Source organism: Sciurus carolinensis, chromosome 3 (assembly GCF_902686445.1).
Source record: "Sciurus carolinensis chromosome 3, mSciCar1.2, whole genome shotgun sequence".
NCBI lineage: Eukaryota > Metazoa > Chordata > Mammalia > Rodentia > Sciuridae > Sciurus > Sciurus carolinensis.
Genome location: NC_062215.1, coordinates 180,722,156 through 180,747,296, shown reverse-complemented (window position 1 = coordinate 180,747,296; position 25,141 = coordinate 180,722,156). Strand labels below are relative to the sequence as shown.

The window sequence follows — 25,141 nt, the reverse complement described above, 5'->3', positions numbered from 1 at the left end:
GCAGGAGCAAACTCCAAGGCACTGAAAAATGGTTGTCAGGAAGTTGCTTTTAACTTTAAAGGGGCTCTGCTTCAGGAAGGGGGGGTGGGAGTTTTCTGCCTGGGATTTATACCGAATCTTGGACTAAGCTGCGTCTGGACCTGCCTGGCTCCTCATTCCCAATTCACAAACTCCTCACAAGCAGGGTTTCAGTCAGATGTGGTTTTACATGACCCCAGTCCTTGGGTGTTAACAAATATTTTGTGGCTGAATGAAAGTGTTCAATAACACGAAAGGATAAACCAGCTGCCGGTCACTAAAAAGCGAGTCCAGAGAGTTCCAGAGGCTCATAGCATTTGAGAAATTCTTAAAGAATTGATTTCTATATCTTTCTATCGATTTATTGGTGGAAACAGAATAAGCTAAATTCAGGAGGGAAGTGTGACTTTAGGTTGTGGGCTGAGTACAGAGTAAGACCAAGGGAAAAGCCGAGTAAGAAGGAGAGTCTCCGAGGTGTGGATGAGCCGTCTGTTCAGTGTTGTTTTCAGAACAATGGAACCACCATTGACGTCAATGTTGGGGAAGAAACAAAAGGGCGGCAGCAGGGCTGGATTTGCTTGGCATTTGTGTGCCTGGGTCAGCGGGAGGGGCAGGGAGCATGACAGAAGGGGCCACTCTGACACGGCAGAGTCAAAAGCAGGCTTTCCAGGGCTCTGAGGGCAGCATTGCCCAGATGAACTTGGCATTGACCTCCTTTTACACCTGAGAAGCTGAATGGGCATCTTGTCAGGTAGCGGGAAAGAAGTGGCTCACACACAGGATTCCTGAATGTGGGTTAGCTGGCGTCAGACACTAGCATCTTAGATTACCTATCGGTTACAGGTCCATAACTCTTTCTTTCCTGCCCTCCCTGGTCCCCAGGGGAGCCCAGAAAAGATTAGAAAAGAGTAGAGGAAGAGGCTACAGAGCCTAGGTTCTTGGACAGCATCCAGTGTCCCTTCAGCCCTTCAAAACCAGGCTGGCCTCACCTCTGCATCAGATCCTGCATTTTCAGGGTCTACAAGTGTTTTGCTGCTTGCAAGTAAGTCTCAGGCTTCTAAACAGTCCAGAGAGGAAGTTCTGCTCCCTCCCCTGACACTCTGGACAGGAGATTGGGGTTTAACATGCATCAAACAACACTTGCCAGCACTGTCCCCCAGACCCTTCCCAATACACACACCCAAGGCTGTCGTGTCTTGCACCCTGGGAAAGTTTTCCTTTTCAAGACACCTCCCTTGTTGTAACCACCCTCAAGTGCTTCCTCCTCCATGGGGCCTCTGAGAACAGCTTTGGCCCTGGTTAATCTGTAATCCACCTCACCCAATTTAGTGCCTGATTAAGTTCTCTTTTTAGAAAGCAGTCTTTCCTCCTTAATGATGTGATTGGGGCAAGGACATCATTTATTTATTTATTTGTTTATTTATTTATTTATTTATTTATTCTCTTCACAATAATACCGACCCTATTTCCTAAAGTAAAAATTGCAACACATGATTTCAAAAATAAGAAAGGTCATTTGGAAGTCGACTGTCCTGTCAATCTGGGACAAGTGTCAATCACGGGCATCTAAATGGCCTGGGTGGACGTCCTGCAGCCGACCAGTCCGTCCCCGAGCAGCTCCGGAGCCTAGCGATGAATGAACGAGAGCGAGTTGATGAATGAATGGAAATGCGAGAAGAAAGGATGTTCGCAGGGAGGTTCCCGCGGCCCGGGTGCGCGCCTCCGACTGGTCGCTACAGACACATGCCCCCGGGGTCCAGGCTTCCGCGGGTCGCGAGACGCGCAGGAGCAAGTCAGGTCCCACGCCAGCTCCCCCGCGCCGCAGTGGTACGCGCCACTCCGAGCTCTGCGAGCCGCCGGCCGCTAGGCGTCTTGAATGGAAGGCGCCGAGGCCGGAAGTGGAAAGGACCACTCGGGCTGGCGAGGGGGGGGCACGAGCGCGCCGCGTCTTCATTGAGGAACCGAAGCGGTGAACATGGAGTTCCATGTGCGTCTTATGTAAAGAGAGCGACGGGCGCCGCCACCAATGGGCGTGCGGCGCTCGCAGGCCCGGCCCCCCAGATATGCAGATGAGGCGGCGCCGAGGCCAATGGCGGGCGCGAGGGGCGGGCGCGGCGCGCGCGGTCACGTTTTCCACTATGTGACAGCAGCGGTCTGCGCGGCGGCGGCAGCGGCCGGACCGGTACTGCGGCTGTGGGTGCCGCGGGCGCGGGCCAGGAGGACTGACCGACGGGCCGACCAGGGGACGACAGATGGCGGACGCGGATGCGGCGGGGCGGTGAGTGGCGCGGCATCCCGGGCGAGTGCGCGGACGGGGGCGGCCGACTCCCCGCTTACGTAACCGCCGGGCCAGGAGGGCCGCTGGCGGGCGGGCGGGGGTCTGGCGCCGGCTCGCAGAGCTTTCTGCGCTTGACGCTTTCTTGGCTGGAATGGCCTTGGCGAGAGGTGTGCAGGAGGTCTTTGGCCTTACTCATAATGCAGACGATGACAACACACACTGAAACTCTGCGAGGTAGGTACTGGTATTCCCATTTTGCAGATCAAGAAACTGAGGTCCAGAGAGGTCAGGCAACTTGACTCAGGTCACAGAGCTACTGAATGACTGCTACACCAGATTGTGGTTCTTTAAACGATTTCCTTTAGGAACCATCTCTACCACCACCTTCGACCCCCCATAGGGAAGGAAGAGGGAACCCAGAGTCAGGTCAACTGCCCCTGGGACATGGAACACCCCTTCTGGGGAAGCTGGCTTCCTGCTCCGAGGCCAAAAAGCCAAGTTGGCCTGGGGAAGAGCCATGGATGAGCAGTGGTCTGGGAGCAGTGAGCAGAGAGACAAGAAAGCCAGGCCTGGGAACCCTGAGGGAGACCACCCGACCTTCACCCAGTTTGCCCACTGGGGGCCACTGTGTATTTATCACTTCTCCCCAGGATGGATGGGGCCCACTCTGAGGTGAAGGAGTCACATCATCCTTCTGGGGTGTGCCTGGGCTGCCAGGTGCAGACGTGGATCGGGGCGGGTGGTGGCCTGCAGCTCTCCAGGAAGGCCAAGGTAGAGGATGACAGCTTGGTTGCCAGGGTTTCTGTAACCTACACAAGAAACCAGTTTGGAAGCTGATTCATACTCAGAACAAGGGAGGCAGAAGGCTCCTTGGAAATCATCCAGGGCAGCCCCGAGGCTTGACAGAGGAAGAAACTGAGGCACGGACACCAGTCAAGTACACACCACGGCAGGCCTAGGCCCAGGCCCGGCCCAGGCCGTCTCAGGGTCTTCCTGTCACCCTGGGTTAGCATGCCCTGCAGAGGGACAACAGAGGCCTGAGATTGGGTACTGGATCCTGAGATGGCTGGCTCTTGGGAGGAGGGTGTCAGCTCCCCAAATATTAAGAGCCCCCAGGAGTCACCATGACAGGACCTTCCTGAACACCTGTCATTCCTGTGTCTGGCAAAACAGTTCACTGACCTCCTTGACTTTAAAGGGGATCTGCCCACCCCTAACCCACCTGGGGTTCCTGGGCCCAAGCTGAGTGTGGCTAAAAGGGACCCAGGACTCTGCCTGAAGGCTGTGACTGGAAACAGCCTCTGAGCATAGGTCTCTCTTGTTGTGCATCAGGTGATTGTAATGGAGCGAGAGACTTCTCTTTTTTAAATGGAGCTCTGTGATGTGCTAGTGCAGGGATGGCACTGTGGGTGTTCGCAGCTATCTGTCACTGTCATCTTAGTGTGGTTCACTGATACAGAACTGGTGCAGCCCTGGCTTTCTGTAGAGACTGGAGTGCTGGGCAGGAACCAGCTGGCTGCTGCTGGGTGACTGAGCTCTGCTCTTGGCCTCAGTTTCCTTATCTGCTTGGGGAGCCTTGAATTAGGCAATTTCCAAGGTCCACTTCCACTCCAGGATTCTGGGTGCTTATCACTCTAGGAGTGATTTCTCCCAAACACCAGCATAGGCGATGAGAGGTTTCTGGCACCTCTTGCATGTAGCGCCCTGAGAGGCCTGTCCACTGTGCTCAGAAGGCAGTAGGAGAGGCTCCTCATCTGTACTACTTCTCTTGCACGCTGAACTTTCTGGGAGGCAGGCATGTTCTTAAGTGATGATGTAACCTCACCAGGCCTCGCAGAGTGCAGGCTCCAGCTCAGGAAGGTCACTGAAAGACTGGCAGGACCTCTCAGCATTTAGTCAAAGAAAGAGCAGCGCTCCAGATTTTACTCTTTCTTTGGAAAATCACTATATTCTGTGAAATCGACTAGAAACAGGAAGCCCCACAGCTGTGCAGAAACCTCTCTGTCCTGCCTGCATGGGAAGCTGCCCACCTGCAGACCCAAGGGAGAACCAGCAGTGTAGATGGGGCTCTGCTGGCCTTCCCCTGGGCCCAGCATGTCCCTCTGGGGACTTAACCCTCATTTCAAGTTTTTATGCTCGTCATATGCACATTCATAGCAAAGTAGTCCCTCTGTTTACAAGTCTAGAGCAAACTAGAAGCAGCAAGTGAGTCACAGTGCTAGGGACAGGCCATGGCCTCCCAGTGACCAGAGGCTGGCGATCCCAGCAGCGCGGACTGTGTTGTGGCACCCCTGCAGCCTTGAAGGGCTCCACGTGCTCTCCCTAGGGGTGAGGAAAGAAATCAGGACCTGTTCGCTTCCATACGGGATGGAATAAGAACAGCTGAGTTACATGAGAAGAAAATGCCTGGTCTTCCTAGAACCCACCAACTCGCAGTCTCTAACACGGGGGCCTGGGGGCCATGGCTTTGCATTATTGTTGTTTTAAAAAGCAAGTGTGGAAGCCCCAGTGAGCCCTGGACAATGCTTCTCCCTGTGCCTTCTTCCCCTCCATATTTGGAGAGCCCTGGTCAGATTTTCCTCAGTTACCCAACCGTCTCCATGGAGAGCGCGGCTGTTTATTTATCAGGACAAACATTTTCTCCAGATTACAGCAGGCTGGCCTCAGGGAGTTGGCTCTTACCAGGAAGCAGAAAACATGTTCTAATATTTGGGGTTGTAAATGCCGCAGGGCTTGCAGACGCACAGTACAAGCTGTCTGATCCTGTTATGTAATGCTGGAAAGCAGGCAGAGTGAGCCTGGCCATGAGAAACCGGCTCCTGGGCCTCTGGGACCTGGCTGGGGGCAGGGGCAGGGGGCTGGCCACACAGGCATATTCAGTTTGGGGACATGCATCAGGCTCTGTCCTTGCACTTCCATCTCCAAGAAGTGATCCCGTAAGTTCTGACCTGTTGGCTGAACTCCGACTTCCCTGGGAGTCCCTCTTGGGCAGGGGCAGTGACGGGGAGAAGCCCCTGCCCCAGGAGGCTGGAGCTGGCCCAGGCTGCTTCAGTTCTTTTTTGTTTAACTCTTTATTCTGAAAAGCATGAATAGCTGTGGACGTTGAAAGGAACCAGCAGCCAGCTCCAGGCAGCTGCTGCCCAGGCTCTTCTCCACCCCTGCCCACTAGATCATGACCTCATCCCTGACTGCTCTTTCTCAGTTCACCTCTGTCTGGTCCCGGATGTGGACCAGACAAATGACCTGGTCAGGGTCCAAGCCCAACTTCTTTCCTGGGGGTAGAATCAGCGGGGGCACATGTAAAGGGGGTGACAAGGGGCCTCTTGGGCAGGCAGCCAGCCAGCCCTGTCTCGGCCAGGCTGGCCACTTCCCCACCCTGCCCCATAGAGACAGGTCTCCCAGGAGCACCCCCACCTCGGGTCTGACAGTGTGGGCATCTGCAGTGCTGGATGCGCGTTCGTAAGTGCAGGAGGCAAAGTCTGCTCTGACCAGCAGGTCAGTTCTGCCAGTTTGGCAAAATGAAGTGGGTCCATCCGAGCTGCTGCTGCTGAGCGAAGTGCTTGCTGGAATACTAGGCTTCAGACGCTGGGGCTCAGTTTGTTGTTTCGCATTTCTGCCAGGCTTGCCCAGCCCTTTCTGTGAAAAGATCGAACTTTCCTCTAAGGTAAGCTGGTGGCACCAGTGAACCCTTTCAAAAGGCTCCCAGGGACTGGAGCCTGGGGGAAGCCAGGAGCCCCAAGAGCTCAGGTGGAGCCCCAGCCGCCTAAGAGGTGCTGCAGGCTTCTCCACTGCCTGGGGGCGTGTCCCCAGCCCTCAGTCCTGTGAGTGCTCAGGCCCCTCTCCTCTAGCTGTTTCTCCATCCAGAAGCTGGTGTTTGTTGGCTGCTTCCTGAATTCCAGCTACTCAGTTATTTTCATAGGTTTTGTCCTCTAATCCCAACCACCTATAAGAGACAGGAACTTTGTTTTTAGAACTTTTTTTTAGTACTGGGCGTTGAACCCAGGCCTTTTTACCACTAAAGAACACTCCCAGCCCTTTTTATTTTATATTTTGAGACAGGGTCTCCCTAAGTTGCTGAGGCTGGCCTTGAACTTCAGATACTCCTGCCTCAGCCTTCTGAGTCCTGGGGATAAATGTGTGGCCACTATGCCTGACAAGTGCCCATTTTAGAGATCAGGAAACAAGGCACAGAGAGATCACACAGCCAGGAAGTGGTGAGATCCAGCTGGAACCCTGGGCTCCAGGCCATTTGCTCGCCTACCCTTCCCTTCCTCACCGCTTTCTAACCCACTCACAGCAGAAAGGACAGGCTTCCCACCTGGAGGAGGACTGGGGGATGTGGTATATGGGGCCCAGAGTGTTCAGGGATTGGGATGCACAATGCCCTCAGCACCCTGGACAGCCCCTTTGTAGCTCCAGGGAACCACAGAGAGAGCCCCAGGGAGGACTCCTTGCTTGCCCCCTGTGCTCACCTGCAGCCCCCTGAAGTGTAAGGCAGACTTGGTGCACAGAACTCTCCAGTAGGTTCCAGTCTTGCTCTCTTGACTCTGCCCCTGCAGGACCCTGCATCGCCTGGCCCCCCAATACCGATGTCACATCCCCTCCTGCTCTGACACTGCTCCAACCTGCCCATCATTCCCAAAGGCCAGCACTGGCCTGCCTGGGGCTCTGCGCTTGCCATCCCCTGCCTAGAATGTCACTTCTCCAGCTGCCCCTCCTTGGTCTGTCAGGACTGACCTGCTCGAGTTCTCTTGAACACCGAGTCTGGGGTGAGCCTTAAATGTCCATGCTTTCAGGAGGTACAGTTGCAGGGTGGCCAGAGGAAGTGGCAGGGCAGTGAAGGGGAAGAGCCCTGACTGGCAGCACACAGGTGACACCCTCCTGAGGTGGCGCCCTGCCTCACAAAGTACCCTTGGGGCCTCATCAGAAAGACTGTCAAAAAAAAAAAAAAAAAAAAAAATGAAGCAAGGAGAAAAAGAAAAGTTTCCAAACAGCCCACTTGAGGTGGGGTGGAGGGGAGGTGGGCAGCCAGCCCTGTCTCCCCCCGAGCCAGGTTCTCTTCAAGTGAGCACTCCTTCCCTACACTTCTTCAGGGGGCCTTTGGGGACCGTTGGGGAGCAAGGGCCACCCCAGAATGTGGGGCTCCACCTAGTCCTTGTGTGGCGGAAGGAGCCAGGGACGTTGGTGCTGCAGTGTGACACCAGGAGGCCTGGCCTGTGTGCCTGGTGGAGGTGGGAGGAGCAGGTGGCTGCAGACCTGGGATCAGCACACCCTTGCCAAGGAGCTCCTGCACTTGGGGCGGCCAGACGTCACCCACAGCTGCCCTGCTCACGTGTCCTGGCCACTGCTCTGCTTGGCTCGTTTCTCCTTAGCACCCAGAACTCCCCTGTGTTCCAGCTCCTTGCACCTTTCTGTGACCCCTCGGGAAAGTCACCTCCAAGGGCAGGCGTGTGTGTGCCCTGCCAGCTCAAGGCTGCCCTCAGCACTGCAGGCAGGTGGCGGGAGGCGGTTCCTGCGTGTGTGCCCCTGGCCTTTCCAGCGTCCTCCTTGCTCACATCCAGTCTCCCACTTTACTCCAAATGCCTCCCTTTTCTGACGCGTGCACAACAGTCTGCGGCATCTCGGGCTTTATGCCTGCAAGGGCACGTGTCAGGTCCAGGGTCCAGCAGGGAGCCCACCCAGTACTCCTGCCCTTGTGCAGCTTGTGCTCTGGCAGGACAAACTGCAGGGCCAAGGAGCCTACAGGGCCAAGGCGACATGGCGATCGGGCTGTCTGCAGGAGAGTGCCATGGACACGAGGGAGCAGCAGTGCAGAGCCCCAGGGTCAGGCACACAGGGCTGGGCTGAGAGGAGGGGAGACTAGGAGGGCAGTCCCCTGGCCTGGTGGCCTGGCTCATGCTTCCTTTACCAGAACCGCCCCTCCCGCCACACTGACCGGAGCTGCGCAGGTAGAGGCAGGAGCCCAGGTGGGGAATGGAGGCTGGGCCAGGGCCAGGGTGGCCGTGTGGACTGGTGGCTGCTGGGGCTGAGCCTCTCCCAGGAGTGCCCGTGTCTTCGGGGCTTCCCTGAGGGAAGGCTTTCAGAATCTGGGCATTGTCTTCCTCTTCCCCAGAGTTGGCAGCCTCACTCTTTCCCTGAATTAGTAGAACTTCCATGAGACGCTCAACAAGGCCAGCATACTGGCCCTACTTTAGTCCAGTAGTGCTGCCTTTGGGGCGTAGTGACTCAGGACATTGGACTCCAGCTGTGTGCACCCCACAGGTGAGCATCCCTGGCTGAGATTTCTTCCCTTCCCCGTCCTTGTCCTCGCAAAGCTACACGTGGACACTCTCTTCTAGGAAGGTTGCTGAGAAAATGTGTGTGGGACTGCCGTACCTCTGCCTCCCTCACGGGTCACCTCGCCTTCCTGTGGGTGCTGGCAGGACTTCCTTTCTCCCTGAAGATATAACTCAGGATGTTGGGCACTGTCATTTTGCTGTTGCTCAGGGTGTTCATCAGCTCAGGTTTCTTCGTGTGTGTCCTCCATAAAGGTTTCTGTCTCATGTCCTCTGTCCTGTCTTTCAGAAAGAACCGTTAACTGGGGCTGGGGTTGTGGCTCAGTGGTGGAGTGCTTGCCTACCATGTGTGAGGCACTGGGTTCAATTCTCAGCACCACATGTAAATAAGTAAATAAAATAAAGGTCCATCAACAAGTAATGCAAATACTAAAAAAAAAAAAAAAACTTATCTGTAGGTAAAAACGCAGCTTTCCTCCTTCTGTCTCACCTCCTCATGGTGATGTGGGTCCTTTCCTTGTTTGTCCAAATCCTTTCTGGGGTCCTCCGATGCTCGGCAGTTCCCTTCATCCCTGGCCCTGGACCCTGTCCGTTCTGATCTTCTCTCCTGTGTGGTGTTCCTGCATCAGCCTGTGCTGCCACTCCTCCTTCCTTTCTGGCCTCCTTGGACCTTCTGTTCAGGAGGGAAGCAGTGCTGTCCTTCACATGCCGTCCCTTTCTCTTGGCTGTGTGTCTTCTCACGTGTCCCATGGTGGCTCTTGCCTGTGTCTGTGAACTAGACAGGCCTCCTCAGCCCACTGGGTCCCAGCTGCAACATGGCTGGGTTCTCTGTGGGTCCTGTGTTCCTCCCTATGCCTGGGTAATCCTGCAGGAGGTGCTGGGTAAGGGCAGGTGTTAGGGCTTGGTGATGTAGGCTCCTGGGCCTTTATGGGGATCTGCTTCTGCTGGTGTGGCCCAGGGTGGTTTGGACCCTTTCTCTGTGTGGCCCTGTTGGAGACCTCAGTCTGTTTAGTGTCTGAGAGAACCTCCTTTCCCAACAGGATTCTGTGTGTCTGCCCATTGGCAGTGGGGTCTGTATCACTTGCTTCCTGTGGGCAGAGAGGTGAGACTCAGTTTGGCTATCCTTGGTTCTGCTTCTGTCTCACCTTCAACTAGCAGGATGCACCTTTGTTTTGTGCAAACTATTGAAATCCTATGAGATCCCTGGTCTGCTAAAAACCCTGTGGTTCTAGAATCCTTGCTCATTTTGTGTGGGTTCTGGAGGAAGGGGGTGGAAGAGGAATCCAGAAGCCCCTCCCTCCCTTTGTGCTGCCCTAGAAGGACCTGAGCACAGGACACAAAGAAGCAGTGCCACACGGGGCCAGAGTCAAAACACAGAGAAAACCTCTGAGCATGGGCTGTGACCTGGTGGGACAGAGGAGTCCCACCTCCAGAGTCAGGCCAGTCTGTTGGCCCTGCCGTGTGTCGTGGCGCGGTATCCCCCACACAGTAGGACCAGGACGCTGTGTGGAATCTGCTGGCCTGTTTCCCTGAGCACAAGGAAGCTGGGGGGCGCGCATTCTGCCTTCAGGGAACCTCCGCGAGGTGCTGCTCAGCCAAGCCAGATCCTGCAGGTCCTTCTTCCTCTGGCTTCCCCTTAGGTTTGGTAGACTGGAGGCGGGAGGAAGGAAGCTGGTGTTCGTTCCTCAAGGCCGTACGTAGGTGGACGGGGTTTCTCCTGGCTCCTTCCTCTCGCCCCTCCAGGCTGGGCATGATAACAGCTTCTCCCCCAGCCCTCAGTGCTCCACAGTTTGGTTGTTTCCTCAAGTCTGATCTACCCTGCTGAACTGTGCCTTCCTCGGACCCTCCTGGGGTGCCCAGCCTGAGTGGGCATCCGTTTCCCCTGGGTCCTGCTGCAGACTCCCCCTAAGTCATGCCTTTTTTGCCCAGGGACACCTGACCGTTCCCCGTCCTTGGGCTCCTGGCCTCCTGCCTGCTAACCAGTCCCCCCATGCCCTCCCCATCTGCTAACCCCTCAGTTAGTCACAGGAGTACTATGGAAGCCCCACTGCTGGTCTCACCCTGAAATCAGCCCCCTCCGCACGTCTACACCCACAGCACCTAAGGTAAAGTTTCTGTCTATGCAGCTGTGGGGACAGGGACATTGCCACGTGCACACCAAGTCCGTGGTGCTGGTGCTTAGGGTGCTTGCACGCCTCCTGACTGCCCAGAGTGCTGCACGGACTCCCTCTCGCTGGCAGAGGCCTCTGTCCCCATCCCGAGCTCCCTGTGTGCTGGGAGCCCCGGCTGCTGGGAGGGCCTGGGCCTCCTGGAGCCCTCTTCAGCCCACCAGCCTCACCTCTCCCAAAGGCCCACCCTCAGCTGGTCCGTGACTTGTGCCATGCTGCGATGGCCAAGATTGTTGAACCTAGCTGCTCCATGTCACCTGGGAAAACCACAAAATGCAGACCCCTGGGCCCTGCCTCCTAGTGGCGTGACCGTGTGCTTTCCAGAGCCTTTCCCCGTTAGGAGGTGGCTGTCGGTGTTCTCGTCTGCCTTCTCACAGGCCTGGGCGTCTCGGTATTGGGGCTGTGGGTGCCAGTGTGGCTGGCCCCTAACCCACAGCAGGTGGGTGCTCAGAACACAGGAGATGGAGGAGTGGGTGTGTCGATCCCCACAGCTGCTGTTCCAGGCAAGTGTGTAGAAAGATGTGCAGGGGCTGCTTTCCTTGCTGACCCCTGTGGTCACCCCATGTGCTCTTTTTTATAATGTTTGGCAACATGCCTCTCTTTGCCAGCTTCGTTTTGGAGCCCAACATGAATGGATATGCAGAATTTTCCCCGAGTGCCACCAAAGAGCCCATGGACCCCCAGCCCAGTCAGGCCTTGCTCCAGGAAGACGTGGACATGAGCAGCGGCTCAAATGAAACCAATGAAAGCAGCTCCGCGGGGCGGGACTCGCAGGGCAGTGACTGCGACGACGGGAAGGAGCTGAGGATGCTGCTGGAGCCCCCTGACACCCTGCAGGGGTAAGTCGCTGCAGGCCAGGCCGGGCTGCACGGGTTGCTTTCTCTGTGTCTCGTTTCCCTTGCTATTGAATTGATTTTGCACCTTTCAATCATGATAAGCAAGTTTTCCAAGATTTCTGGAAGTCCAATTAATGCAGAGTAAGTAAAATGAACCGGGTCCACCCTCCTCACAGTGACCGCCACTGTCATCGAAGTTTCTCACGTTCAACGCTGGCAGACACCAGCGTCAGACGCTCGGGGAGGGCAGCCAGCTGCCGGCCACCCCACACGGGAGGTGCACGTGCCCCTCCGTCTGGTGTTACCCCTCTTGTACTCAGCTCCCTGGCGTCTGCAGGTGTCACATTCCGTTTTATCTCACCGCCCTTCCTTCTTCCTCCCTCTCTCCCTCCCTCCTTTTCTCCTGGGGTGGAACCCAGGGCCTCAGTATGCCAGGTGGGCACTCTGTGACTGAGCCGCCCCTGGCCCTCCCTCGTGATCTAACCCTCCTGGCCGTGTGTCACCTGGCCTGCGTCCTCTGGCAGACTGAGCAGGCGACTGCTGAGTCTTGTTTTGCCTCTTGTTTCTGCAGCCCCGGGGCCTTTCACCTTCAGATGATGGAGCCTGAGCGCAACCCATCTACCAGTGGCTGCAGGTACCAGTGGCTTGAGAGGAGTCCAAACACTTGATACTGGAGGTCAGGTTTGGGGTGACGTGACTCCTCCAGGCTCTGCGCCACCATGTCTTGTGGACTGGCTGCACCCTGGCCACCCGGACGCCCTGTCCCTGCAGCTTCTCTGTGTGCTACACCTGGAACTCCTCCCAGCTGTACTCTAAGAAAACCTTGCCTGCGTCGGGGGGGTGGGTTCATCAGGAACATCCTTCCCTCTTTTGGGGTATTTGGAACATACTGTCTTCATGTGCACAGGTTTCCATGTCAGCTGTGGGACGAAGCCCACCCTTGACCCTGAGCGTGTAGGCCCACTGTTGCCTCAGGGCCCTGGTTTCCATCATTCTCTGTCCTCTGCCCCGAGTGGGTCCAGTTCCATCAGCAGTGTCCAGCTGTCCCGTCTTCCTCTCAGCTCTGCATCTTGTATGAAGACCCTGCTCACAAATCCCCTTTCCTCTTCTCTGAGCTCGTGGTTCACATTCACATCCCCGGAAGCCACTTCACTGTCCTCGATAAGCCCCACCATGTAGTCCTTTTATCTGTGGGACAGGCAAGGGGGCCCAGCCCAGTGACATAGTCTGCTCTTCTAGACGTGGGCTGGCCAGCAGCCTTCCTGCTGAGGCCCCACTGGCAGCCCAGGGACCTGAGTAGCTGAGCGGCTCCCAGCACTCAAGGCTCAGCAGCCGGTCTTCCAGGACAGTCGTCTCCCAGCGAGAGGCGCTTGGCACTGTGCAGACACTGCTGGTTGTCATGACTAGCAGGGGTGTGGTGGCCATAGAGGGAGAGGCCAGGGACTACTGAACGTCCTTCAGCGCCCCAGGCCGTGCTTCTCCAGCAAAGGGCTGGTGGGAGGCTAACACACACCGCCTCTCTCCTGGTCTCAGCAGCGAGCAATCTGCCAAAGCAGACACGCACAGAGAGCTGATAAGAACGCTGCGGGAGCTGAAGGTCCACCTCCCTGCAGACAAGCAGGCCAAGGGCAAGGCCAGCACCCTGGCGACCCTCAAGTACGCCCTGAGGAGCGTAAAGCAGGTGAAAGGTAGGCCTGCCTCGCGCCTCCGTTCACAGCTGGGAAACGAGGTTTGAAACCAGGTGTCAGGTACCCAAGGTCGCGTCCACTTCCTGACACTAAAAGAGCAGAAGGAAATCATAAAAATGTGATGAAACTGCAATAGAAACCTCAGTTCCTTGGAAGCTTCCTGTGGTGCTGAACTTTCAGAGGGGAAAAAGCAGGTAGGGAATCACGGATAAAAGAACTCTACATGCCACATCCAGCTGTGGTGACCTGGGGGGGGGCCAGTTCATGTTCAGGAGAGTCCAGCATCTTCTAGGCTCTGACAGGGGAGTTGGTGTTTGGGAGATGACCTTGAGTCCAGGAAGATTGTCACCTGCTGCTTGTGAACTGCCATGGGCCAGAACAGAATCGAAGCAAACCCCCTCTCAGCCTTTTGCTGAGGATTTGCCCACCTTTAGCACAATGTGAAGGGTATCACCAGCTCTTAGAACTTAATTCATGAACTCAGGTGCTTCATTTCCTGTTTATCTAAAAATCTGTGATATTCCGCCCATGTGGTCATTTCAGCCAGGAAGGAGGGAGGCAGGGCAGAGTGCCAGCATCAGACGCATGTGGTCATGGGGCCTTTAAAATGCAGATCCTGCTCCCATTTATACATGTTTAGACTTCTGTCAGAAAAGAGAATATGCAAGAGCTTTTAAAACTGGCCAGTGGTGAATAAAACTAAGCCTTTGGTGTGAGAACACTCGCAGTTCCCCCAAGGTGCAGTTCTGGGCCTGTAACACCTGCTGCAGGCCCTATAGACACACCCCCCAGTTCAGCTGCTTTGCTGTTCAGCCCTGTTCAAGCCCCCGCCCCTCCAGTCCAGCTCAGTTCACCTTCAGTGACTCCTGCACTGGTCCTTGCACCAGGCAGGGTTCTCATCTCCTGGGTCTCAGGTAGTTGTAGGTCCCTCTGTCTCTAAGACAGGCAGGAAATGGTGACTGTGCATGACGCTGGGCACCTGCTGTTGGACCACAAGCCCAATAGCCAGCAGCTTGGCCCTGGAGTTCAGGCCCAAGACCCCTGACCAGGTCATCCCAGGATGGCTCAGCTGTAGCTGCTGGTCATATAGGCCGAGAAGCCCTAAGTCCCCGGCTAGGAATAGGGCTCTGAGTTTCCAGAGTCTGGTTTCCTCCACTGTTGGGAGATCACCCCTGGAGTCCTGGAGGAAGGGTTCACGTGAGCACCCGGAGCTCACAGCCCTCTGTTCCTGGGCTCCCTGCTTTTCATCACAGTAAACCGCCAGCTCCGGACCACTGGGCGGTTCCTTAGCTGGGGTCCCTCATAACAAGCAGGCACCGACTTGCGTCTCTCTGGGATGGGAAGGGAGGGCAGCTGGTGTGATCCAGCTGGCACATGCTTGAGTCACTTGGTTCCACCTTTGCCCACTGTCATGCAGTGTGCTGACAGCCAGTGGACCCTGCATGTTACAACACACACCAGAACAGAGCCGAAAGTCACGGCCGGCAAAGCAGCAGTTTTGTCCCACAGTACATAGATGGGCGGGGCTTGTCGCCTGCAGCGGGGGCAGGGAAGCCTCTTTTGGATAGCCGTCAAGCTTCACGCTTGGACAGCTGCTGGCAGTGGGCAGGTGACCAGGGCCTCTGGCCCTGCAGCCGGTGTGCAGGCCCCTGCTGTCTACTGTGCCTGGGCTGTCTGGTGTGCTCCTCCCTCCAGGTCTCCCCCTCCCTCAGCCTGCTGTCTACTTCATGAAGGTTCATGTCATCTGAACAGAGTGATCCTGCTGCTGGTCAGTGCTGGGCTGGCCTGAGAGCGTGTGCAAAACTGGTACCCCTGGGCCTGGCCACTGGAGGGTGCCACCCTGGGGCTGCCTCCTGGGGAAGGACTCCTGTTCCCAAGCGAGCAGCTAGAGGGCGAGCACTGGCCCAGCCCCTCTGCTCTCAGCTCACATGGGGGCCGCTGTGCTTCCTTCTTGGCCTCTGCAGTAACTTAGGACTGGGGAGCTCTGCCAAATCGAGAAGTTTCCTACGCTTTGCAGCCGTTCATATCTTGGTTTGTAGCATACTCAGAAGGCAGAGAAGTCAAAGGGAGATCACATGGGCCATGGGTCCAAAGGTCTCATCGCACTGCAGGAAGCACAGCTTCAGGGTCCTGGTCAGACTCCAGAATGCACACTGCTCTTGTCTGGAGTGGAAGCTGCTGCAGCCTGTGAGCAGCAATGCCCGGGGACAGGCACTGTACTAGCTGAGCCCAGAGTGAGGTGGGCTCAGATTGAGGACCCCATCTGAGATTCTATTTGCAATGCTTATTTTCAGGCATAGCTACTGTGCCTGCCATTTTTTCCCCCCAGTATTGGGGACTGAACCCAGGGACACTGCACCGCTGAGCTATGTTCCCAGCACTTTTTTCACCTATTTTTTAAGCAGGCGATTCTGCCTGAGTGGAGTGTCTGCTAGACTCTACCCCTGGGGTCAGATGCACAGGCGTAGAAACATCAGTGTCGCATCGTGATTTAAGGGCCCTTCTGGAAAAAGAACTCTGTGCCCATATTATTTTAAATAATGGATTTATCAGCCCTCTCCCCTCTGGAGATAGACCACATTCCCTCTTGAGTATATTCCTTGCTTTACTCCAAAAATGTCTTCTCTTGAGATTGCTCCCATTCTCCCTTGAATATATATCTACTTTCCTAAAATAAACCTCTGTCTCTGCCTTTGAGAATAAAGCCATGGGGACTGGAGTCCTGGCCCAGTGGTGGACCACTTGCCTAGCATGTGTGAGGCACGGGTTCGATTCTCAGCACCACATAAACGTAAATAAATTAAAAAATAAAGGTCTATCAACATCTAAAAACATTTTTAAAAAAGAAAAGAAAACCATGTATCAACCATTTTTTAAGCTTCTGTGAGCAAAGGCCTGATGTTTCAGGGGAGCACCCAGCGAAGCTTGTGGGTTTGGTGTCCACAGAGACACTATCCACGTCCACCCCACTTGTCACTCCAGGAGAGGACAGTTTATTGCACATTTGGCAACCTTGTGCCTTCACCCTGGGCTTCGCCACTGAGAGTGAACCTTGTTCCTCCTGCAGCAAATGAGGAGTATTTCCAGCTGCTCCCGTCCAGCGAAGGCCAGCCCTGCAGGGCAGACGTGCCCTCCTACGCCGTGGAGCAGGTGGGGGGCGTCGCCTCCGAGCACCTCCTGAAGAATGCGGTGAGTCCTGTGTCGCCATGCTTGCGGGGCCGCTGCTGCAGCGGGCCGTCCCAGCAGGAGCAGCTGCAGCTTCCAGGAATGAGGTCCCGCTCCTACAGCAGGAGGGCGAAGCCAGCGGCTGCGGGCGGCGGTGCTGCAGACCTCTGCCTGTTCTGAGCTGCCGTCCTCGTCCCTGGCTGACTTGTCCCCTAGTTCTCGTCAGAGAAGCCCAGCTGCTCCCAAGCGGGGGTCCAGGTTTTCATGTCCTCAGCATGAAGACACAGACTTGGTGGTTGTCTGCTTGCCCAGGCCTCGTGGCCCATAGTTCTCTAATTGCCCCGTAGAGGTGCGACTGAATGCTGAGGGAGGGCAGGTCTGGTCAGACCAGACAGAAGGACCAGAGGAGACCCCGCACGAGCTGGATCTGGTGAACAGGCCTCAGCAGGGCTCCCTCACCCTTCCCACCTCCGTCCTGCAGCTGACCTGCCAGGGAGCCTGTCTCTGAGACCAGAGGGCCAGGTGGCTCCCACGCAGAGCCCCCGAGCCCAGGAGGACAGGCCAGGCGAGCAGAGGGGAGGGCTGCCTGTCCACCTCCCAGGTCACCCCAGCCCAGCCTCCAAGAGCTCCACATCCAAGCCAGCAGAATGCCTGGCACTGCCAGGGTGTTGAGCCCCCTGGGGTTGCTGCTGTGCTGTGTAGTTTCAGATATCATGGTGACCCTGGCAGGGGCACAGGGAAGCAGAGACCCCACCTGGCCACCCCAGCCAGCTCCCTTGGTCTGACCAGCCATCCAGTCCTGTCTGGCTGTGGCCACTGGGGTCATGTTTTTCCTTCCCAGGATATGTTTGCTGTGGCCGTGTCCCTGGTTACGGGGAAGATCCTGTACATCTCTGACCAAGTCACATCCGTGTTCCGTTGTAAGAAAGATGCCTTTGGCGACGCCAAGTTTGTGGAGTTCCTGGCACCGCAAGATGTCAGCGTGTTCCACAGCTTCACCACCCCTTGCAAGCTTCCGCCCTGGAGCACGTGCAGTGGAGTAGGTGAGACCTGGGCACTGCTGTGCCCTCCCGGGGAGGGGGCGGGCCTGGCTCCCACCTTACCTCTGCCGTGGAGAACACCCTCAGAGCCCACCTGCAGGGCTGCCAGCCGTGCACTCTGCCAACGGCAGAAGTTCAGAGTAACTTTGGAGAAACAAAGAAGCCTTTTTGTAAATTCTAGAGAGATTTCCAGAAACGGTAGTCATTTTAGAAATGAAGTTTTTCCATGGAGCTGGAAGCTTGACGTGACTGCAGCGTGGGGGAGACATGGTGCTCTGTGAGGCAGCGTGTGGGCAGCCTTAAGAGTGCAGGCCGCGAAGCCCTGCGTGCAGACCTCTGCTCTAGGCAGGGCACGCCTGGACAGTCTGCCCAGGGGTCTCCTCCCAGCTGTTTGGCCAGCTTCCCTGCCCACCTGTCCATCCCCAGAGCCAGCGTGGCCTGGCTGCCTGCTCCTGGCACAGCCTGCCCTGCTCCAGCCCCCCTCGTGCCCATCGCCCCTCCCTACCTGCCATGGTTGGAATATGAGTTGTTCCCTCTGAAACCACGTTGAGGTTTGTCACGGGCAGTATCGAGGTGAGGCCTCAGTCTGACGCCTTCGGAGCGAGTGCTTCCCTCCCCTCCTGCCGTCCCCTCTTGCCTGCCGCTGGCCTTGCACCCCTGGCACCACTTGGAGCAGCACTGACAGCCTCACTTGCAGCTGAGCAGAGGCGGCTCCGTGCTCCTGGACTTCCCGGACTTTAGAACCCAGAGCTCAAATAAACCTCTCCCCTTCGTAAGTCACTCAGTCTCAAGTATTTTGTCACAACAAGAGAAAATGGTACCAAGAAGCAGGATGTTATGATGTAACAGTTCTTGAAAATGGGAAAACGGCTTTGGAACTGGGTCGCAGGCGGGGGCTGGAGCAGTTTTGGAGTGAAAGCTGGAAAAGCCTGAGCATCAAGGGCGGCTCTGGTGTGGGCCAGAAGAGAGACTGGGGGAAGGTGGAGCTTCTTGGAGATTGCCGCCGTGTTCCTGAGCAGAATGCTGGTGATGTGTGCGTGGCGAGGGCCGCGGTGAGGAGGTCTTGGGTGGCAGTAAGGACTACCTTGCTGGGAGCTGGAAAGCGGCCAGAGCAGCAAGAACTTGGCAGGATTCTGTTCCCCCGCGGGCTGGTGGAAGACCAGACCTAAGAGGATGAATGGGTGTCTGGCAGAGGAGGCCAGAGCAGCAAGGGTTAGGAATCCTGCAGTCACTTCCAGCTGCCACAGCAAGACAAGCAAGAGCAGGATTACGGGACGGCAGGCTCTACTTTAAAGGGAAGCAGAGCGGAAGATTCTCCACCTGGCCACATATAAAGTAGATAGGCCTGCACCGGACAGCTGAAGAGATCAAAGGGCTGGAGAGAGCTGGGCGACTTCCTTCAGGACTGTGGGAGAAAGTTCCCAGAGGCACCCTGGACATCTCTCGGAGGTCTTTGAGGCTGCCCTCTGGTCAGGGCTCGGACTGTTAAGACCTTGAGGGCAGAAAAGCCTTCTGCCTGGCCACGTGGGCCTTCCGCTCCCTGCACCCCGCTCAGCACTCTGCGCAGCCCCAGGCTCTGGAGGGGGAGCTCTAGGCTCTGCAGGTGTCCCGGGGCGCATCCTGCAGGTGTGCAGCAGTGCCAGCGGAGGCACGTCCTCCACATTTCAGAGGCTCGGAGGCCGCAGCCCAGGCGAGCCCCGCCACAGCCTCCACTTGCACTGCCTGGCAGAGCCTGCGAGCGGATCCGCCAGCACATGCAGCCCTGCCTGGGAAAGCTGCAGGCCCGGTGTGCAGCCCCAGCCCAGGGAGCTGGAGTGTGGACTTGGCCCAGCAGAGCCCTGGGGGCACATGAGTGAAAGATGATCCTCCAGCTCCAAGACACATCCTGCCACTTGGCTCTTGGACTTGTGCGGGTCCCTTCTCTCCCTTTGGAATGGGCGCGTAGACAGCTTCCTTTGGCTTCACAGGCTCACAGCTAGACTTCGGACTTTCGAATTGGTGCTAGAACAAGTGAAGCTGTGGGACTGTGGGGGAATGGTGGTTGGTGGCATCTGAGAAGGACTTGAATTTTGGCAGATGGATGGAGCACTGGTTTGAACACGGACTGTTCCTCTGAGCCTGTGCTGACATTGGACTGTGGTGGCGGGGGTAGGTGGTCCTTTGAGGCTTCCCAGATCATTAAGAGGGATCAGTGCAGTTCCTACAGGTGTGAGCCTCTCTCTGGACTGGTTGGCCTCCACAAGAGCCAGGCTGCCTGTCATGTCTTCTCTCCAACTCGTGCCCACTTGCCTTTCCACGTTTCCACCGCGAGATGGTATAGCACAAAACCCTCACCCAGTGCTGGCTCTGCGCACGTGGACTTCGCAGCCTGAGAACTGTGGGCCAGTTCTCAGAACAAACCTCTGTTGTGTATAAATCACCTAGCCTCTGGTGTTTTGTATAGCAATGGAAAATGAACTGAGGCAGCACGTCCGAGGGGATGCTGGGCCTGCGTCCTCACATCTCCCCCACCACGTCGCCAGCCCTCTCCTGCCCCCTTGGCCGTGGGCTTTCCTGCAATGACACTTTTTGTCTGTCCTGCTTTTCTGACTGAACTGGGAAGACTTGATTCCAGAAGGGCTTCAGTGCTCTCATGTACCTGTCAGCCCCTGGGCTGGGAGCAGCAGGGTCCTGGCAGATAGCCAGAGAGGAGCAGGGTCCAGCCACCTCAGCCTTCCCTGCCACCTGGGCAGCTAGCAAAAATCCCCTTTGAAGCATGTGTCCCTTGGCATCTGTCTGCCTGTCCCTAGTGATTACGTGTCCCCTCGTGGGCTCTGACTCCCCGGAGCAGAAGTTCCACTGAAGACCAGGCACTCCTAGGAGCCAGGAGAGGCACAGAGGAAGCGGGCAGGCTGGGAGCTGCCCAGGTTCTCAGTTAGAGTTGACCAAGCGCCAGCTCTGGCCTTGCACCCAGGACCATCTGCTAATCCATCCGCGGCTGCAGGTCAGCGATCTCGGCTTGCTCAAAGGCCCCTCGGCCCTCACCTCACCACCCAGGATCTAGGGTTGGTGGGCTCGCTCACCCTCCAGGATCTCCACCTTCTTCCTGTACCCATTCAGCCCACGCAAGGGCCAGAGAGGGACTCCATCATGTCCCCCTCCAGTTCCATGGCTGGCAGCCATGTGCCATGGCTTGGGGATAGATGTGCCATTTGCTTGGGGATTGCTTCGGATTTTTGGTTTCAGATGTAGTACCTTCTGCTTTCTCTCCGAATTCCAACCCAACAACTGTCTAGTCACACCACTAAAGTTTGCAATTCAAGTTAGGAGGGTCCAGTCAGGGTTGGGTGGTGGCACAGAAGATGATCACTCTGTGTGTGGACTTGCAGGGTGCCCAGGCCTGCACCTTCTCCTTAGGATGGGGTGACCGAATTATGGTTTGAATTAGAGAGAGAACCGGGTGAATTCCCTGACGCCTTTCCAGGCTGGTAGTTTTACATCATTTCCCATAACCAGTAATCACCTACTTTTCATCATTTTTTCTACATAGAGGAAACTGTATATGAAAAATCAGTCTTAAGTTTTTTTAAATTCCTTTAAGCCATTATGGAAGTGCCCATTCCATCCTGTTGATGAGGTTTCACAGTTGATCTCATGTATTTACTAGATACTTTAAAGTTTAAAGTAAGGCAAAATTTTACTAAGTATTGATGTAAGCTTTCAAATGCTCTGCGTTGAATATCCCCAAAATATGTAGCTTTGTGGTGCTTAGGACTGTGTGTGTGCATAAATGTGCGCCAGACATGGTGCTGCACACCTGTAATCCTAGCAGCTCAGGAGGCTGAGGGTTAGAGTTAGGGTTAGGAGGATCACAAGTTCAAAGCCAGCCTCAGCAACGTAGTGAGGCCCTAAGCAACTTGGTGAGACCCTGTCTCAAAATAAAATATAAAAAGGACTGGGGATGTGGCTCAGTGGTTAAGTGTCCCTGGGTTCAATCCCTGGTACCAAAAAAAACAAAAAACAAAAATGCTCTGCACAGTCGCAGTTTAGCTGTGTCTTCCAGAGCTGAACTGGTGGCGTGCTTGTTGGCAGTGTTAGGTAAAGATTTCTACCCTAAAGGATTCCTTTTGTGTGTGGGCAGATGTACATTTTATTCCTCAAATCCATTCCACTTCTTCTCCTTAGTCTTATTTCTTATGAGAAGTAAAGTCTTTATTTCTTATGAGAAAAAGCGTGCCGTCTAGATCGAGTTGTTTAATTGGATGAATGACTCAAGGCTCTTTTCCCCAGATTCTTTTACTCAAGAGTGCATGGAGGCGAAATCTTTCTTCTGCCGTCTGGGGTAAGCCTGCTTCTCAGTTTTCCCAGCTTTGACTGTGGTGAGCATTCCCTCCTGGGCACCTGCTGAGGGTTCAGGGGGTGTGCAGGCTCCCCACCGTTCCTGCCCCCTCCAGGGGTGGAGCTCCGTGAGCAGGCCCAGCGGGTGATTCCTGAAAAGTCTACGCCAGACCCTGAATAAGCTGCACTTTAACCATGCCCAGGCGCTGGGAGCCCTGCCAGCAGAGGATGATCCACCTGCTCCTTGTAGAGAGCATCACTCACAGAGATCTGCACCAGCTATTGCCCAGAAAGCCTACTCCGGGGCCCTGGGACCCCAGAGGCACATGCAGCCTTTGGTTTGCATGTGCATCTTTCGGATCAGAGTCTGTAGGGTTGTTGGTAGGCTCTTGTTCCAAAACAGGGTGACCAAAGGAATGTGCAGGGTAGTGTCAGGAACAATCTGGCCAGACCCTGGACCTTGGGGAGGGACTCAGGGCTCAGGACCCCACTTGGGTCTGATTTAAATGCAGATTGCTCAGAAGAAGGGCTGGAAAACTCTTGCCTTCCAGAGCTGGACTCTGGCCCTGCGGGTGACAGGTGCAAGGGGGAGGACCCAAGAGCAGGAGCAGGCCAGCCACTCCAGCAGGCTGGCCTCTGCTGCCTCCAGCAAGGTCCAGGTCCCCACAAGAAGAGTTGATGTGGCAGCCTGGCGGTGTGGCCGGAGTTGCTGAGCATCTAGTGCAAAAAAGAGACAGAATTGTAGGACCTGTCCCATGGCTAGGCGAGGGCTAACCAGCAACAGGCCTGCTCCTCTGCCAGGGTTCTAAGGCCTGATGCTCTCCTCCACAGCGTCGGGAAGAACCACGAGAACGAGATCCGCTACCAGCCTTTCCGCATGACGCCCTACCTAGCCAAGGTGCAGGAGCAGCCGGCTGCTGAGAGCCAGCTCTGCTGCCTGCTGCTGGTAGAGAGGGTGCACTCCGGCTACGAAGGTACAGCCACAGCAAGACCAAGAGCTTGCATCCAGCCTCTCAGACCCACTGTGGTTCAAACAGTCTGCAGAACTGACCGCCAGCTTCTTCATCTGCCTGGCTTCGCCCCAGCCTGGCAGACTCCGTCTTCCCCAGCCTCATGTACCCCCGTCAACTGCCCTCCTCATCCGGTCAAGGTGACTGGACACTGACATCTCTCCCCAGTGTCCAGGCCATTGCTCTCTCCCTGTCCCCTTCCACAGATGCTCTGCCCTTTGTCCACCACATGAGGTCAGCCCTGACAGGCCTGAGGCCCCACAGCCCCGTGTCCTTCCCCTGTGCCTCAGCCTCCGGGCCACTCTGAAAGGCCTCGGTGCCAGCATCCCTCCCTCCGCCCCCGCTGTAGCCCACCTGCATTTCCCCTCCCCCCCCGCCCTGGCTCCGTGACAGGCCAGCTTTCCTGATGAGCCCAGGACCCAGCATGTTCTGACGCCCAGCCTGGCCTCCCTCCCTCTGCCTGGCCTCCTCCGCCCTCGGCCTGTACAATCCAGTCATCCTGCTGCCGTCTCACCAGTAACCAGCTCCCAAGGCCACTGTGCCCAAAGCAGAATCCCCATTCCCCCTTGAAGCCCAGGCGACCAGGGTGCCTTCCACCTTCCTGTGGTCCCTCTTCAGCAGCTGCTCTGTGACATCGCAGTCCTCCTAGGTTCTCACTGCAGCGGCTCGGGCTCCACGATTTCAGACTCCCTGTGAGGCAGGTGCCCTCTGTGAGGCGGCCACGGGGAATCCAGTTTTGTCCTGACTGATCTCTTGTCTTCTCTCTTTTTTTTTTTTTTGGTAGTATCAGTGATCCAGCTCAGGGACACTCTACCACTGAGCCACATCCCCAGCCCTTTTTATTTTGAGACTGAGGCTGACCCCAAACTTGAAATCCTTCTGCCTCAGCTTCCCAAGCAGCTGAGATCACAGGCATGTGCCCCACACATGGCTAATGGTGACTTACAAAGCACCTCTTCAGTGTGATAGAACACGTCTTAAGCATGTGGCCTTCTGGGCTGGGCTGTAGCTTAGGGGCAGAGCACTTGCCTAGCTTGTGAGGTTCTGAGTTCAAGCCTCAGCACAGCAAAAGTAAGAATGAACAGTTCATGGCTCTCTTTAACAAGTCTGCTGTACCCTTCCAAGTATACGGTAAGGATTTAGAGCGGGTACATAGGTTTCAACAAGTCATTCCCCCAAATTATTAACTTCCTTCAAGAATGAAAGATCTGGGGATTTGGCAGCTGAGGGAAATTTGGGCCATGTGACTTCCTAATTTCTGCAAGTCACTCTGTTACCTGGGCCCCCACTTAGAAACTGGGACGTCCTCCAGAATACCAGTGTTTGTTGAGGATTTTTAATCCCAGGTGTGATTTATTTTTCTGAACAGTTTGTTGAGGTCACTGCAGGCCCCTCTTAAAAACCACGTCTTCAGCACAGCTTTGCTAGGAGCCTCTGCGTGGTCCCTGTGGCTCTGTCACTGAGGTGGCACCCAGTCAGCAGGCCAAGGCTGGCCAGCTTCAGCTGCCTGTTGTCATCCACCCAAGGTCTGCTCTGCTCTCTGGGGCCCAATCTGTTGTTCCAAGTCCACGTGTTAATTCTTCCTTAGCTCTCGGTCATTCTGGATCTGTGTGGTGCTCCCTAGTACTTATGGCATAACTATGTTATTCTTAGAATGAGACATTTGTACAAAATTCTGTTCTTTCAGCTCCTAGAATTCCTCCTGAGAAGAGAATTTTTACAACTACACATACACCAAATTGCTTGTTCCAGGACGTGGACGAAAGGTAAGTGATGCTGTGTGGTCCCCTCTGCTGACACACCCTCACTGTGGCTCCGACCATCAGGTTCCTTTGAGAGACATCCAGTGTCTCCTCACCATCTTGGTGGTCACTTAATAACAATGAACCTTCATGTTTTTGACATTAAAGCTATTTAGCTAAAGCCCAGGTAGCATGTTTGTTGAACCTATGTAATAATCAACAAATGAACTGTCAATGACATACCTAGTGGTTCAGTAGGATTATAATGGGGCTGAAAAATTCTGATGTAACCCAATGTCACAGTGCAACATGTTGCCCGCAGTTTGGTGATGCTGGTGTAAGCAGACCCGCTGTACACTGCTTGCCCTACAAAAGTATAGCGCAGCCAATTGCAGAGGTGCACCCCTGTAATCCCAGTGACAGGAGGCTGAGGCAGAAGGATTGCACATTTGAGGCTGACATCAGCAGCTTAGTGAAGCCCTAAGAAACTTGGCAAGATCTTGTCTCAAAATAAAAAAGGGCCCCTGGGTTCAATCACCCATGCCAAAGAAAAAGGTGTGGTGGAGACAGATGCCCTACATAATATTTGGCAATGGTAACAACC

At 55.6% G+C, this 25,141-nt stretch overlaps 1 protein-coding gene across 4 annotated transcripts in view; it reads left to right on the top strand.

Moving 5' to 3' along the window:
* The first annotated feature begins 2,138 nt into the window (after positions 1 to 2,138).
* Positions 2,139 to 25,141, top strand: part of Per2 (period circadian regulator 2) — a 40,218-nt gene continuing 17,215 nt past the window's right edge. For 2 of the 4 annotated variants that reach the window (XM_047544055.1, XM_047544052.1), the window contains exons 1-9: positions 2,139 to 2,296; positions 11,348 to 11,578; positions 12,147 to 12,209; positions 13,109 to 13,263; positions 16,331 to 16,452; positions 17,270 to 17,471; positions 21,738 to 21,789; positions 22,617 to 22,759; positions 24,483 to 24,561. In XM_047544055.1, the coding sequence (XP_047400011.1) occupies positions 2,271 to 2,296; positions 11,348 to 11,578; positions 12,147 to 12,209; positions 13,109 to 13,263; positions 16,331 to 16,452; positions 17,270 to 17,471; positions 21,738 to 21,789; positions 22,617 to 22,759; positions 24,483 to 24,561 (1,073 nt within the window). In that variant the 5' untranslated portion in view covers positions 2,139 to 2,270. Of the gene's footprint in view, positions 2,297 to 2,339; positions 2,531 to 11,347; positions 11,579 to 12,146; positions 12,210 to 13,108; positions 13,264 to 16,330; positions 16,453 to 17,269; positions 17,472 to 21,737; positions 21,790 to 22,616; positions 22,760 to 24,482; positions 24,562 to 25,141 lie in introns of those variants that run through there. The other 2 variants (XM_047544053.1, XM_047544054.1) reach the window with 2 other exon arrangements.